Source organism: Notothenia rossii (genome assembly GCF_949606895.1).
Source record: "Notothenia rossii genome assembly, chromosome: 6".
Taxonomy (NCBI): Eukaryota; Metazoa; Chordata; class Actinopteri; order Perciformes; family Nototheniidae; genus Notothenia; species Notothenia rossii.
This window is the reverse complement of record NC_136909.1, coordinates 71,471,871-71,489,278: the sequence shown is the minus strand read 5'-3', so window position 1 is coordinate 71,489,278 and position 17,408 is coordinate 71,471,871. Positions and strand designations below refer to the sequence as shown.

General features: G+C 38.3%; 1 protein-coding gene across 4 annotated transcripts in view; it reads right to left on the bottom strand.

Annotated features, from left to right (window-relative positions):
- Positions 1-15,514, bottom strand: part of eys (eyes shut homolog) — a 170,797-nt gene extending 155,283 nt beyond the window's left edge. For 3 of the 4 annotated variants that reach the window (XM_079690636.1, XM_079690638.1, XM_079690637.1), the window contains exons 1-3: positions 15,342-15,514; positions 7,378-8,255; positions 6,647-6,763 (exon numbers count right to left, since the gene is read on the bottom strand). In XM_079690636.1, the coding sequence (XP_079546762.1) occupies positions 6,647-6,763; positions 7,378-8,119 (859 nt within the window). In that variant the 5' untranslated portion in view covers positions 8,120-8,255; positions 15,342-15,514. Of the gene's footprint in view, positions 1-6,646; positions 6,764-7,377; positions 8,256-15,341 lie in introns of those variants that run through there. The other variant, XM_079690639.1, reaches the window with a different exon arrangement.
- Positions 15,515-17,408: the final 1,894 nt, after the last annotated feature.

Here is a 17,408-nt window from a genome sequence, read left to right as displayed (position 1 = left end):
ATTAAGATACTACATTGTGTCAAAGCCTGTCACCTGGTGTGGCCCTATCGATGTTTCCACATTCTACGTTTAAACCAAGTGGTTAACATCAAAGTCAAAGTCAACTGTATTGTCAATCTCCAAATATGTTTGTCCACACAGAAAGATCAAAATACTGTTTCCCACAGTCCCGAGGTATGAAATAACACATTAAAATACAAGAAAACTCAATAATTACAAAAAAACACAAAATAACCCTTTACTTCAAGTAAGCAGGATATACGTATATATAAAAAAGGTGATGTACATAGTGCAAATGAGAGTGCAAAATAGTTCCATAGCAGTCTGTGTGAATGGGGGGTGTTAAAGTCCCGGTCCAGTGGGGGCAGGGTGGAGAGGTGAGATAGAGGGGAGAATGGGAGAGAGGGGAGAGATGGGAGAGGTTGGAGGTGGGGAGGGAGTTCAGCCTCCTAACAGCCTGGTGGACGAAGCTGTAACATGGGAAGGAACATGGAGCAGTTTTTAAATGGCTTCAAAGCATTTCAAGTTTCCTGGCATGACTCATAATCCTCAAAGGAAGGGATGAATGACGTGTTTTATCAATAATTACACAGGACGGAGGAATGTGGCTACTAATAACCAACGTAAAAGCAATACCGAGTGTAAATAGCATTGTTGGCTTCAGAATTATATGGTGGCCTCTGATTGATTATCTACTATAGAGCCTAATTGAGCATTCCGATAACATCCTACTTAAGCCACACCAACTGGAAAATAAACAATACCAGCCAACAGTAGGTATCCAGCACATGGGAAAATACAGAAAATATGAAAAACACTAACTAGGATAACTACAGTTCTTTAGATCCTGTACATTGTTATGGTTGTGCAAGAGTCATTATTAGAGAAAAGTCATTCATTTTAACCTCAGGACACAAAATATCTAGTGAATAGGATGGCAAAAGTTCTTAAAAGCTAACAAAACAATGTTGGGATCACTTAAAAATGCATGGTTTTCGTAACACATTCTCACTCCCTGATCGTCCAGTAGCGACGCTTGGTCAGGGTCCTTTGGCGTGCAGTTGTGATGCACCGAGTCTCCTTCAGCTTCATAAACGGACGCAAAGAGCTTTCAACTGATTGCAAAGCATCGGTCCATTTCAGCGGCAGTTAAAGGCAATGTGAGCGTCCATTCCCATTGGATAACGGAAAATGATACACCCGGAAGTAAGTATTCTCCTTACTGTCGAATGATTTTACAGTGATATCTGCACTACTCATCAACTAAAAAACACCAGATTATCCTTGTTAATTCCACAACATTGATTGGTTTAAATTGTGTACAATACTTTTGTATTTTTCCCCTTCGACTCGGAGAAACAAGTATTTTTTCGGAGTTTAGGATGGCAGAAGAAACTACACTACCCATAATCTTCAGCTATCGTTTAGGACTACACCATGCGCTTTGCTTGACAAACCCCGTGATTAGTCCTCACGCTCTGTGATTGGATGTTGGAGTGGCAGTCCGCAAAGTTTACGCCGAGCGTCAAACAGCTCTTTGAAATGGAATGAAACCCATCGACGGCACACTGTCCAAAACAGGACTCGAACGTGTCCACCCAGAAAAAATAGTGCAAGTAAATACAAAAAGAAAAATAGTAAAATAGGGAAATAGTGAAATGGTGCAATAAGAGTCTATATACAAGTGATTGGAATATGACATATTAGATAAATAATTTCTAAGTAGCAGCCAGATGAATGTTATGGATGTTGCTTCAACGTTCAGGTGTTTAATAGTCTTATGGCCTGTGGGATGAAACTGTCCCTGAGTCTGGTGGTTTTAGTCCGGATGCTGCGTTAACGCCTGCCAGACGGCAGCAGAAAGCACAAACAGTTTGTGGCTGGGGGTCTTTTATAATCCTGAGGGCTTTCTTTAAGATTAACCTGGTATTTTTACTTCACTACATTTATTTGTGTTACTTTTAGTTACTTCACAGTACTTACTCTATCTCAGGTTGTTGTGTTTCATGCTGTGAGCATGTGAATTAAAGTTTGTGCTTGCACATCACAGGATATTTTGGTTGGTCTGCAGCTCACGGGAAGTCAGGTCTACTGTAACATTGATCTATAAACGAGTACTTGATCATGAATGGCAGTTCGCTGTAAATACTGTCAAAACAACTCGCAAGGTTATAAAGTGATGTGTGGTTCAGTCACCCCATGATCTTGCCAATATACACAATTATTTTAAATATGCATTATATTTTATTTGATCATGTTAAAATAGTCTTTTTGGAATAGAAAACGTATTGCTTTAACTTATCATTATGACGTTAATGTCGATTGCACGATGTAATGATGGTAGTATAATGACACCATCAGCGTTTAAATTGGTTTAATTTAAGCCTCAGGTTCACTTTACAATTCTATATGCCTAATGGTCATGATGTTCCTTTCACAGTAAGCTTTCACTGTGAGAGACAAAGACAGAGAGAGCATTTTGCTTAAAGGTAACTCAACAATATAGCTTACATTAGATATCCCCTGGTAGCAGCGGGAGTAACGTTAACTGTGAAAACTCAACCAGGCCAGAAATGTATGAAAATCAAGGGACAGAAAATGTTATCAAAGCGATCCAACCTCTATTATTATCCCTTCCTCCCAGTGGTGAGCCGTGACTTTTATACCTAGGCCCTCCTGATTTGGCTTGGCTTCCTATTTTGTATGGACATGCTTTTATTTTGAAGGCGACTTTACACTGTTGACAGGAAGTTGTTGTTACTATGGAAACAAGAAAAGCTTCACAGCGGGCGGAACTTGTCATAAAGTCCGCGATAATAAAACCCACCCATTTATAGGGATGATATGATTGGTCAATTGTGCGGGCCCCCTGTTAATTCATAGCTGGGCCACCAATCAGCTCCTGTCTTCACAGTAACTCGCAGAGAGGAGCTTCTTTCATTTAACCCTTCACATTCAAACAGAAGCTGAATAGGCAGATTCGAAAGATTTATTTCTTTGGAAATGTTATTTTAAATACAATTAAATGAAGTTATTTTGGTAAAACTAATGAAAAATATAACAAAACAATATTTTAAAAAAAAATATAAAAATATAAATTTTAATGTTTTTAAATATTATGTTGTAGAATATTTTAGGCCTAGAGGGCCCTGACGGCTCACCATTGCTTCCTCCTTTATTATTATTATTATTATTATTATTATTATTATTATTATTATTATTATTATTATTATTATTATACCGCTGGAATTGCTGGAAGGGAAAAATAATGGTACTGCATTAAGAACTTGTTAAAACTTGTACTGTGTTTTATGTTGTTCTCAGTCATTGCTTGACCTAATTGAATGTAATATTATGCTTAAGAGTTACTAAAAATGAAATTGCCTGTATGAGCACAAGGTAATAGTCAACAAATTGCATCATACTGTTTCATGTCTCTTTATGTGCAGAAGACTTGGTTCTCCCTTAATGGGTTGTTATATTCCATTATACATTTTTGCTGTATTACTATAAATATTATTAAATATATGTTGTGCTTTCAGTATGCAGCATACAATATTGTTGATTTATTAAATTGCCTACAAGTTAAGAATGACAAAAATGCTGCAAATATCATTGCTGCTTTAACCACAATATTATTCTATAATCATTAACAGCAAGTACATTAATAAAAAGGAAGTCATGATAACGATGTATAAATGACTTTCATGGCGGATTTCCACTGAACTGTAAACTAAGCAGACAGAGCTGCAGCTTGCTTCAAAAGCGTCTTCCAAGATAAAGTCATTCTGAACCAAGCAGTAGCCAGTAGTTTTCCAAAAACTGCAAGACCGCAACACTTTCACCAGCAGCAGAAGAACCGGTGTCGGGGTAAAGCCGCAGTGACATTGTATGCAAAGGATAAAGTTAGTCTGAATTCCCTGCAGGTTCAAGGTGAATAAGATTTGTTGTTATTCCCTGGTGAGGGTTTTCATTTTTGTGTTCCTCACAGGTGCCTGCACATTTATCTTCCCAGTGACTCTTTCTTTGCATATTTTTCTTTAATCCCCCTGCTGATACAAGTGCTCATGTCCCAGAGGCTCCTCATAGCATCCTCTGTGGGCATCAATCTTACTCTGTACAACTTCAGAGTTAGCTTTTTCTTCAACTTATTTTCCCCCAGAAATGCAGTTTTCATAACCACAATACTCAAAGTTACTAAAATACATACTAGCATAGAATGTTAAGGAACACTTTCAACTAACAAACATAACATGACAGAGATAATGGTTGCAGCACCCAACAGAGATGCACGTTTTGCATGGTAATGTATGGTCTAATAGATTTTGTATCATTTGTATTTGTGCTGGCAAAACGAATTGTTCATCTCCAACACATTATGGCAGTGATTATGGACTGTAGCAATCTAATATGCATAAAGAAAACAACATTGTGTCAGTATCTAATTAAATAGTTTAACAAGGGTAATAACCATAATATAGTCCAAATTAAACTTTAAAAATATGATATCGCTACCCACAAGATTAAAAAAACAATTAACACCTTATATCAAATGGAAATGGCCCCATAATGATGGTAATACCTTGCAACAAACACCCTAGAGACATTGCAAAGGAGAGTCAAATCAAAAGAAAATCTCATTTGAAACGTCCCATGAGTTCCGCTCATTATTCTGTGCGCATAGACTTTGGCCTGTGAGGGCAGCCAGCGCTAGAGCAGCCACTAACTTCCAGGTGATTAATGAGGCAACTACAGCAGGGAGGTGGATGCAGCACAAGCTCCACAGAACTCCCAAGAAGCTGATGGGACAGCAGGACAGCAGGACACCATGACGATGCCAAAGCACCCTGAGGAGTCTGCTTACTTGAGAGAGTAGCAGCAATTAAAGCAAATTAGATGAAAGCTGTAAAGGCACAGGGTGTATGCAACTTACCAATCTGTTTCTGATGTGAGTCATGTGAAATTTAAAAACAGACAAGGGCGGAACCTTTTACTTTGCCACCTGTTTGGTTTGTTTTTCACAAAATGTCATCTTACATCAGTTATTTATAACAAAATACATGTTTGTGTTTTTTATTTAACTGGTGCTACAGCTAGATCATTTTCAGTCATGTACTTTTTAAAGTCAATGAAGAATACAGTTCAAAGTTTGAAGGGATGTAATATTCTAAGGGAGCTATGTGGATTTTGAGTAAAACATAAAGGATGGAAAACTACTTTCAAAGTTTTTATGACATTAAATGTAACCTACTTAGATGTTACTTTGATATTTAATAAAAATAGACAATTTTTAAAAATAAATGTACGACCTTCTGATTCAAGCATCATGCGTTCAACTCAGCCTTAAATTTGGTATTCACTACATAAATAGTATGAAGGTAAAGCATAATTGCCCCCTTTCAAACATTCAGAATCTTGCCATTATAAATCTAAAATACTTTCCGAGTTGTTTTATGAAATAGTTTAAAAGGACTGGACCACCTGGACTGTACAGTTTGAAACTTCCTGTACTAGCATCACAGGAAGTAACCTTGAAACCTCTTCTCCACAAATAATAAGCAGGAAGCATGAGCTGGACTTGAAGTGGCAAAGCAATGAATCAATGTGAACAGCCACCTGGAGGTTTAACCACAGAAAGTTCAATGCAAGCTTTTTTTAACACAAGACAGTGAGTTCCAGGGCAACCGGAAAAGCACAGAGGTCTTGTAACCCACTTGTGTCTTAAACCGATTAACCTAAGTGTTTGTTACTAGAGCAAATGAGGCCCATTACCTAAATACTGTGTGAAGTAGTAATGTAATAAACAATCTCACCAGAACACAAGTGCCACGCAATGCTGCTCACACAAGAGCCCCCAGCAACTTATCTAAGTAACACAGCAAGGAACATAACGTGGCTGCTAATAAAAAAAGAAACGTGACAATTTGCCTTTTATAAATTGTTTAAAGGGAGAGGCATTAGCATACACTAGACTTGACTTGGCAGTAACTTACTTCACGAGTACGATACACAGAGAGTTAAGTAGAAATAAGAAAGACTTTAAATCTAATGTAGAACACTACCATACATTGATCTGCTGCGAGAGCGGTTTAAATATAATGATATAACATGTTTTTGCTTCATTTAAGCTGTTTCTGTTTTAGCCCGTGCAAACTTCTTCCTAGCAGGCTTCAAGAATTTGACCAGCATAAAAGTTGGGATTTAATAGTCTCAGCAGAAACAAAGTACAATAAATTACATTTTAATTGATTGCTGTAAACCTTTTGTTTTACCAACTGCGACACGCTCAGTTTAGCACTGGCTTTTTTACAACTGCATGCCACTGGTCGTAATATGAGGTATTTGATTTGAAGTGGCCGCTTCATATATTATGATGACAAATATAACATCAGGTGGGATCAGGTTCAGAGCCCATGAGGAAATGCTGATCTTTTAAAAAGATAAATGACTTTTTCTGCTTCAACATTTTCTAAAGATGGTTGCCCCTTTGACGCATTTGACAAGGTAGTGACTATAGAACTGAGATTCAGATACATTGAAAAACTGATAAGCTATATTATTCACATGTAAGGGATCAAAGCTGTATCATTGCATTCAATTTATGGCTTCATGGTCACATTCAAGCAACTGAATAAGAGCTGCTTACCAGAGGATCCTGTGTCACAGATGCATTTAAAGGATGCAGGCGATCCTTGAACGCATGTCCCATTTTCACAAATTGTGTCACAGCTTTCTTTTCCAATGACTTCGGAGCAGTTCACCCCTAAAACAAATGGCAAGTTAGTTACGACAACACAAGAACACACATAGGTATAGACATATAGAGATGTATATAAAGATATGCCTGGGTCATGAAGTTCATGGGGATGTAAATAAGCTATAGCTGATGCTATTTATTAGAAAATCTGATTGAAAAACAAAAAAATTAAATGAGAGCTATAGATGATATTGCTGCAGAGAGAGTATGTTGGCAGCAAAGAGACTAAGAAAGTTGCCATTTGGAATGCAAGCTGTTTTAATATTAATTCTGTTTGCGTTGTGTTTGGGGTCATGCTGAATGTGGCGTGGGGCTCCGTTGGCAGGGCGCAGCGCCCCTCCAAGACAATGGTAGGGGAAACACTGCTGCTTGTGTTACAAAGTAAGCTTTTCTCTATATAATTTATGTTAGACACATCTAACTGTCAAATGCATCAACCAGATTATACAACATTTAAAAATGACGTAGGGTAACTCTAAAATAATATATGATTTCAAGCAACTTCATAGCAAAATATATGTAAAAATAACGAGGGAGAAGTGAATTAAAAGCTGTTTTTTTATTTAATTCAAAGAAGTTAAAAGAGCTCAAGAGGTATTATCAGTTGGTGTTGTCCTTACCTGTAAAATGCGGAGGACACAGACATTTATATGTTCTGTGGTTTGGATCTGTGGATCCATTGCTCAAACAGACTCCTTTGTTTTCACACGGGTTCTCCAAACAGGCATCAGACTTTTCACAAAAACTCCCAGAGTAGTGGTGCTGGCATCGACAGCGGTACGCACCATCCCAGAGGCCTGTTTGACAAACACCGCTCCCCGAACAAAGCCGAAGCAGAGGAGAACCCTGACAAAGTTGCGTTTTAACAGACACGTTGAGTCGTAGGCCAAGCTTGCACAGCTGCGTTTCCCCCTCATGCAGAGCGATGAAGTAATGATGACCCGGGACCAGCCACTTGGCCTCAACTTGCTTCGTTCCATTTATAGTGTGGGAGAAAATAAACTGGTCTTTTATTTGTCTATTCGTTGAGCAGCTCTCAAATTCATCCTTTGACACATTGAGGAGTGTGAAGCCGTATGACTTCAGTGTTTCATCAGCAGACATCAGCAGTTTGTCTCCATGTTGCAGCTGAAGTGGGCAGATCTGTGGGAAGCTGACAGGGGTAGTTGACTCCTCTCCCCCCGGAGAATTCCAACACTCAGTAACGCTCCTACAGATGTTTCCTACGAGGGTCCAATTGACTTGGATTGCGTGTTGTTTAGGGTGCCATTCAAGTGAAGCTTGTCTGTTGCAAACCGCTTGGCATTGGATCACGTGGACGGCCACAAAGACGGCTATCAAGTGAAGCAACGATGGACCCATGTTTGAAAGTCTTTCTATTTAATGCAATTCAACCTGGGACTCTGAATTCTCCTGTCATCTGGAGAATGGATGAGGTAGATGTAATGTATGGCACTCCATGAGATGTTGTACAATAATTGCACATGATGGTAATAACCTGAGGAAAACAAAGATTGCGATTAATGAAAAGGAAGTTCATACATCATGTTTTCTCTAATATTCTGTTATTTTCCACAACTTGAAACTTGATGAAAGCAAAACCACCCTCATAAACTTTTTTTTTTATTGTAACACATAAAGATTTCACTCCTTTCAATTCGACTTTTGACTTCAGCAAGTGTAGCAGAGCTGTCATAATCATATGCAGTGCTGCTGACCACCAAGTGTGTCACAGCGGCCTCAGCCTCCTTGAGGTTTCTACAGAGACTGACAATGTCAGATAAAATATTCTCTCTTCGCTGCCGGTGCCTGATACCTCAGTGTCACGCAGAGAGATGATTTTAAGCAGACAGCATTGTCTTTCTCCCTCAGGCCCTTTTCATCCGTGTACACAAGATAATACAACAAAGTAGAGAAGGCTCCCTGCAAGACAGAAACTCTGCTCCTTGATCAGCTCACAAGGGCTGATATGAATAACTGCATGGTGATAAGTAAGAAAATGATGAATATGGAACACCAATATCAATAAAAGGGGGAGTGATGAAGTCAATGAGATGCAAGTATTGTCATTAAGAAGTGTCGGCACCCAGACGACCTCGTTTACACAAGAAGAGAAATTGACTATTATGTTGCACTGAACAAATGGGAAAGCTCACACCTGATTTCTGAGGAAAAACATAATTCAAATTCAAATTAAGAGGAGAAAATGTGTGTTTGGTTTATGTATGTAACTAATATATTCAATTAATTATTAGGAGCAGTGGAGGAATACATTGCACAAGTTAGTTGTTCATCATCATTTTAATTTTTTTTAACCTTACTTTGATTTCAAACTGCTTTAAAACACATATTAACATTAACGTTATTAACAATGAGTAAAATGAGTATTTTCAGAATCAAGTTCATTGCCAGGTACGTTTACACATACAAGGAATTTGCTTTGGTGTATGGTGTATGGTTTTACAGTATGTGGAATGACTCACTTGCTTGCTTGTTTACTTTTACAGTAAAGTCAATCAGGGAAGAGCAACGTAACACTGTACATGAAGAGTGGCTCAGACTCTGTACATCAAAAGGGAAAAATCCGCCAGGCTGGTTGATCATCCTGCTGCATTTCTTTATTCTTTCACCTATTCAGTTTTTGAAATAATGTGATCCAAATATAGTCAATACAGTACTGGTGAATATGAGAGAGAAAACATGATTATATACAAAGCACCTTAATATGTTTTTTTAAACTTTCGTGAGTAGATTTAAAAATATAAGTTGTATTTAACCTCATTTTGAAACCAGAGAAAAATATCCATTCAATATAGCTGAAACTAAGTTAATGTTCCACATTTCACAGAACGGTCTCTCATATTATTTTATGTTAGAGTTTACCAACCAAAGAATACCTTCCATCAGCTCTGGAGATATATTAGATATTAGTGAAAAGAAAACAGCTCCATGCCACTGCATTAAAACAAAATAAAGGCAATTAGACTAATCTATTTATTCTGAAATGTGTCCATAATACGAAATAAATAGCAACTCAAAAGAACATAATCAACCCCACAACCAGGGTGGAATTATGTGTTCCTAAACTCTGACTTCAATACATAAAAATAAAGCAACTCCTGCCACTCAGGATACACATATTATAGTTATTTCAGACAACACAAAACCTCCCTATTTAACATGCACATATCTATCGGTATTAGCTGCCTAGCATTAATTTAAGTTCTGCTCTATGTTCACCACACTTTGCTGATGTTAGAATGCTAATAAAAGAGAAACACAACTCCAAATGAATGCCAATGTTTCTCCATATCGCTTGACGTGTAAATAAGCAACCCAACATTTTCATCAACAGTTTGATGCGCTGCCCCAAAGTATACAGGTTTAACCCAGAAACCCTCCTTTAGATCCAAACCAGTATCTAACTCAATGTCCAAGCAATAAAGACAAGTTATAACTAAACAAATGATAAATATCTCACAGGATCAAAATCAATCAGAAATGTGACTAGAACACCATACATTTGTCAAAAAATATATTACTAAAACTATTAAATAATTGAATAAGAATAACATCTTATTAAACAAAATGACTACCTGACAATTCTGCAGCTAATGGTAGCATTTTGTGGCAGTAATGTTGAATGACACCATCACCAGCAATGCATCTAGACAGGAGGCAGTGGTACTGGTAGTAGTTACCACAATTCAATAACGCTATGATGGAATATGACCTTTTCTATTAACCATATAAGACCTTGGTCACCATGAAGGAGATCCTGTCTCACCGAGATCTGTAATCCAAAACTGGAGCAGAGAGACAGCTGGGATAAAAAGACCATCTTATATCACCACGCATGTGACAGCTAACTGGCAACGTCAACAAGCAGCATGAGTTATGGATGGATGCAAGAAGAAACACTGTAGCCAAGGATGAAACATGTGGAGGAAATACTGCCATTTTTTCTAGACCTACATTTCCACAGATTTGCAGTAAAGCCTCACACATGCAAAGCTTAGTGGTTTCAATTCTAGTCAATACATTTGATCCCCATATTGATTTTCACCACCTTTAATACAATTAGTTTCAGTACAATCCTAAATGATATACCTAGAGGCTGTTTTGGCTCCACACAGTTTGCATGATGAATGCAATTTGGACCCTAAAAGCACATTCATCCTTCTTAATTGTGCCGCAGTTCAAATTCATTTAATCTGAATCTTATTCAATACTAATTCATACCATTACAGCAATCTATACTCTTGGCCTCTCCTCAGATAAACAGGCCAAAAGATTTTCTGGGATATTAAGATGCCTTATTGATCTGTTAGGATTAAACTGCGGGCCCCTCGCTCGAGTGGTTCAAGTAATAAGGGCCGCGGGGTCAGAAGCAAGGTCTTATTTGTGGGGGGGGGGGGTCAACTAATTGTCTCACACAACCTACTGCTTTTATTATAGCTCAGTTTTCACCTACATTTTAGGATGCCAATCACGCATGGTGCAGAGGGCAATGGATCAAGGGAGCTGTGTAAATCCTAGTTTGACAGATTACACCAAAAGGACATGACAAATGATCACATCAAACTGCTATGCCTGCATGTCATACTACAAAATATGGGCTGTACTACTATAATATTTGCTCCATTCATCAATTAGGCGATGAACAGGAAGTGAATCATTGTTTCAGTTTGGTAAATTGGATCAGTGTCTAAAATGTGAATACATGCTCGTTTTTTCATCAAACCTGGCTAAAAAATGATGTGGCTGACTATTAATATTGAGTGAAGGCAAACTATAACATCATGTTAAAGATGTGGTTAAATGTCATCTTGTAAACTGTTGTTTATCCGTCAAAACTTGATTGAAATAGTTGTTTAGTTGTTTGAAGGTGAAGTTTTCACAGCAAGATAATATATATATTATTCAGGCCATTGTGACCTGTTCAACTTCATAACATTAGCTTTAAGCAGCTTATAATAATAATAATAATAATAATAGCTTAGATTTATATAGCGCCTTTCATGGGACCCAAGGTCGCTTTACAAAGAAAAACAGGAATAAAAACAAACAAACAAAAACAAAAGGCAGTCAGACAAACAGTCAGACTGATATGATAGATAATATTATTTTATAATAAAAGCAAATATGTCCTTTGTTTTTTTTCCTTGGTATAGAAAATCATTTTCCATAACCATGAAATGTACAGATTTGACATTGGTTATTGCATTTCTGTTAATTGGTAGTTGGGTGCGCTATTTCTCACTACACTATGACAATTCATCTTTTAATTATGAAAAGGATCAGCAGATAAAAGGATAATTAGAAGAAAAAAAGAACTGCTTGCAGAATAATAGGCTATTTCACATAACAATGCATACAGAATACAGATTAATGATACACTAGGCCAGATCTCAAAACATTAAGTAACTTACCATCTAATGAGAAAAATGACTTTAGATTTTAGAACACAAGTAGAAAAAGTTTGACTCATTAAGCCAATGTAGAGATGGTAATGAGGATGTTAGCTAGTGAGTGAAGCACAATTGCTAGTTACAGTATAATGGCACTGACGTAGGTATAAGGAGACCCAGGTGTAAATTGAGGAAAACACTGTTGAGATAAAGCCTCCTTGTGCATGGTAATCTCTCATGATAATTTCCTTGATTCAGAACTTTTGAGATCCTGACAGCTGCAGTCACTGAACGTAGTTAGTGTATCGTTTGCCTGCTCAAGGATAGGGGATGACTTCTCGAAAGATTATATTGGTGCACGTCAAATTAAATAGAATAACTTTAACCCAATTTGTAAGCTTTCTACACTGAAGAAATATACTGCATTTCTGTTTTGTATACTATTCCTCAAGAACATCAACAATAAATGGCCCTTTACAAATCTCTTCACCTCCATCAAGTTCATGAAATGATTAAATCAGAAAGTGAAAGCATATATCCCTCGTGCTATCACTATATGAGGTATAAGACAAACAGACTTTATGATGGCCATTACGAAGTCCATGGTCTTTTTTTTATTTTAATCTCACCAATAAATTGGCAGAGAAGGAGAATCATTTCTCACCAGCATGCCAATTCATTCTAAAAGCCATGTCCCTTCATTGTGACAAATAAAACCATCCTTTGGAAAGTAAGTTATACGCCTGAAAACATCTCAAAGTAAAAACAGGCTTTAAATCAACTGGCACAGAACTCATTCCTCTGTCCATTCACCGTTAAGAAGCCTATTTCTGACAACACTGACTGCGGTGATGGATTGGTAGATGCTGTCACATTTCCGAGTAGGTTACGGAAGAATGAGGTTAACTACAATCATCATTAAGTGTTTTGGGAATAAAGACAAGTTTCTGAACACATTTAAAAACTACTTCAGTTCCAAGATTGATGTGGGACCAGAAACATTATCACTACTTGGTCCTGTGAAACATAATACAGTTACTCTGATATCCTGCAGCTAAGCTTCAAAACCTCTAAAAATTGGTTTAGTTTTCCATGTTCAATCCCCAGCGGGACGCCACGGAACAGAACTGAGCTATTGATGTGAGTGCGGAGCCACTGGAGGACTGTCAACCCAAACTGCAGCAGGCTGCTGGCCACACACTGATCACTGGTGCTCTCTGGGTAGCTATCTGCATCAACACTAATCAGTTAGAGCACTGATGAGCACCCCTGCCCTGCAACCCTGAAAACCAACCCCACATCAATTTTCTCACTCTAAATGCTCAGTAATTGAAGCCAATGGAATAACCAAATTCGGCACAAAAATATCCGTATCATTTGTGAGCAGCTTCTAATTTACTGTGTTGTGGCCAAAAGAGAATTATATCATCTCAGAATGGTTACTAAAACAAGTTACGGTTAACATTGGCACCTTTACCTCCAGAAATATACAGTTATTTGTTATTTCTCTTTTATATAACCCCAAGGAGCATTTAAAACTGCAACTGTGGGATGTTTCATACACTGTAATACCTCAAAGAGGTTATAACCGTGGGTTAAATTAGGCCAGAGCCAGCAGCAGCACAGATTCACCAGCGTGACTTCACCTCTATGAATTGCTCATTTTTGTTTGGGGCTATACCTTCATCAGTCACCAGCCCCCCCTGTAGTATAGACTGCAGTGTTTCCTGTTTATTTGGTGCCCTGGAGGAGAACCTCAATAAAGCAAGGTTGTGCGTCTTTGTTTGTTTGTAACACTTGTGCAGTGCTTGGGGGAATTGTGGTATAACCTATTTCAGCCACACAGAGCCCTGCATGAAAGGAATACTGCAGGTCTACGGCGCAGCATCGTCCCTTAATCATTAGCCACTGCTAGATTAGCATTAGGATTTTCTCACTCTAGTGAATAGGACAATGTCTGAATTAAAAAGTTTCATTTAATGTTTCTTTATGTTCACTAACACTGAGCAAGCTGTTCCTGGGTGTAAACAGGTGTTGTTGTTTGAGTTACAGAAGTTCCTCTCACTTCAATCAAGGAAAACACAACACCAAACCCCCACCCCTTCTCTTGGAAAGCTCTAGTGTACTCACACAGAACATAATCAGACCTCTTTTGTTAAGACTTTGCACTTATTTTTCTCTAATATGAACCGCAGCTCAACACAAGCCAACACCTGAGAATATCAGTATGTTTACTAGGTGAGAATAAAGCCACATGATAATAAAAATACAGTAACATGTTTTCAGATTTTAATCGTATTTGGTGTAAGGTTTAGTCACCAAGCTAAGATGACTACAGTTACTGTGTTACAAATGTTAAAACTTTTAAAATACAAATAAAAACACTGTGGATAGGGTATCTTTGTGGATATTTGGAGAACTGTTGGTGATTTACCATTTCCACTTTATTTATACTGCTGGATTGATAAGATTTCAGTTCTACGTTCTATCCTAATACAAATCCCCAAATAGAAAAACCTAAATAAAGAAGTTACATGTTTTTCTTGTGAAAAATGAGGGCATGTTTTAATGTGGTGCAGTAATGGCATCATATATTGTGTGATACAAATATGCAGAGTTTGATTGTTGATCACTTCTGGCAGTATATGAGGAGGCCGTTGTATTCTGTCACTCACTGAGGCCTTTATATCCACCACTTAAGTTATGTATGTGTTTTTTTGATCCTATGTTTGAGCTTCTGTGTTACTGAACAGTACAAGATAGTCAGTTAAACTACAGGTTACATCATACCAGGTTCAGAAATGGTCTAAACAGGTAAATCTGTACTAGCCATTTTAAAAGAGTCCACCTGCTGTGGCCTGTCTTTTATAGTGAGGGTGAAGATAAACAGAGGCTTGCCAGCACTGCTGCATCTCACACATTTTAAAGCTGAAGCAGGCCTGCAGCCAAGGGGTTTGTACTAAACAAGAGCTTAGCATTAAACTGAGCCGAAGCGTCTCTCTGCCCCCATTCTGCAAGGCCCGGATTTACCACTACTGTATGGCCGGTAATCTGACCAGTAGGGTGCTCACATGGACCATCTGCCGCGGCGTGGTTCTCCGTACAAGCACGTCTCTGCTGACTGACAGCTAATGTGAGGTTACATCGTGTGTGCCGGTAGGGTGCATGCTCACCATTAAGTTGAAAAGCTGGTACGCCCTGGGACGGCAACTCGTAACAGCATTTTGGAGTTTCTTATCAGAGCTGAGAAGTGTCTCTCTCTGGGGGATGTGACAGCTGAGCCGGTGTACGCGCGCTCAGGACGAGACATGTTGCTTAGGTAATGTGATCAGACGCTGAGAGAGGGCTGAGCTGAAGGCGTGCCCGCGAGCCTCCGCCTGCAGAGGGTCCTTTGGGCAGGAGGTGGAGGGGGGGGGGGGGTTGGGGGGGTTGGGGGAGTGCGCTACAGCCTGCCTGATTGATTATTTAATTAGCCCTAACTAAATATTCATTAGCCAAGTAAAGTCATTATCGTGTGTAAACAACTGAAGCTCTCCTAGGGAAGGAAAAATATTGTATAGGGTACCTGAGGGGTGAAATGAAGAACTACAAAAACTGCCCTGACTGTCCTATAAGTAATAATGAATCAAAGTAAACACTAAGAACCAAAACTTTTTCAAACACTTCAATACATTGAATTAGTGGCTATTCAAATAGCAAATAAATACACATTACTGTAATACTTTGCCCTGCAGCGAATATGCTTTGACTGAGAATTAAATGAAGACTACATTATTGGTAATGCTGCCATTCAGAAACTTGAATACTTTAGGATATCTTTTTGTTAATTTCAGAGTAGGGCTTAAGGAGGGACCTGCTTAAATGCAGGTATAGGCTATCTGACTGATAGTTTGAGCATTGCATTTGTTTTTTGAACATAGAAACATGTAAACATTATATTTTACTGGAAATCCATAATACAAGTATGAACATGAAAATGTCCTTTTTAATATTTGTGTAAATTCACAGTTCACTTCTTCTTTTCTTCCTCTTCCTCCTACACAGGCAGCGAGAGTCTGATACCATAATAGTATTGCATTCAATTTATACCATATTTAATGTTTATATGCCCAAAGAATGTTTTGGCAGCTTGTGAACAATGCTTTTGTTGCGATGACCTACATCCCTTTCACTGCACAGCTACATTTGCGACAGGGAGCTTCATTGCAATCAGTCTTGTGCTGCGTGTTGCCGAGCAACAGTATAAGTAAGGGGTTAAGTACCTTGCACCAGGGCTATTCGGTGGTAGTTGCTGAGGGAGGGGAGAGTGTTGGCCATTTCCATTTTCCAGCTTAGATCCTTCCAGCTGGCCAGGGATGCCACTTGGAGACTGTACATTCATTAGCCTGTTCCTCTGCCCCTAGCTAACACTGTCTGCCCAGGAAAGGAATCTAAGAAAGTCAGTTTAGCTATTCAGAGAAACGTCTTTCATCCCATCATAATTTATTTGTCCTGTCATTTGAAAGCACTGATTATCATGGGCACATGTCCGATGCCCCGATATCATTATTTGACCCAGTTTTCGGTTTCACCAGTGGAGAAACACAGTGCGAGATGACAGATGTTCTTATAAAGGTCACTGGCTTGGCTTCTGTTACTTTTCTTGATTGTTTGCTCACAGTAGGATTCACACATTTCATTTTTTACAAGTGGATATTCCCCTGTGATTCGTGCTTTATACTCATTGTGTCCTCTACAAGCTTTCTCCCAAGAGAAGCTCTGCAAATAATAATCTTGGCAGTAGCAGTTACAAGCAACTTCAGTATCAATTTTAAGATGACTGCTCTTATCAAAATATATCAGTATGAAGCACCTGCCCGACCTTAAGATTTGACATATTCTATATTGTATGCTTATCCTGGTGAAAGACATGTAAGTTCTCAAATTTGGTTTGCTTCCCCACTGTGACTAGATTAACGAGCTGCCCTTTTGTTTGTAGCATTGGCCGTATTTCCTGCAGCTTTAGGTATCTTCATTAGATGTAGAGATATTGACCTTCAGTGCTTTTACGAGGATGTATAACAGAGAAAAGCAAGCATTTATCTATATAGCTCTGCAAACTATTCTCATCATTTCATATCCTCCTATACTGTAGCAAGTCCATGGCTTGTGTTTGCCTTTGAGATGATATGTGAAGAATGTGTATCATATTAAATTCCTAATTCAAAATTGGTCAATTTAAAACAATGAAATATATTTTA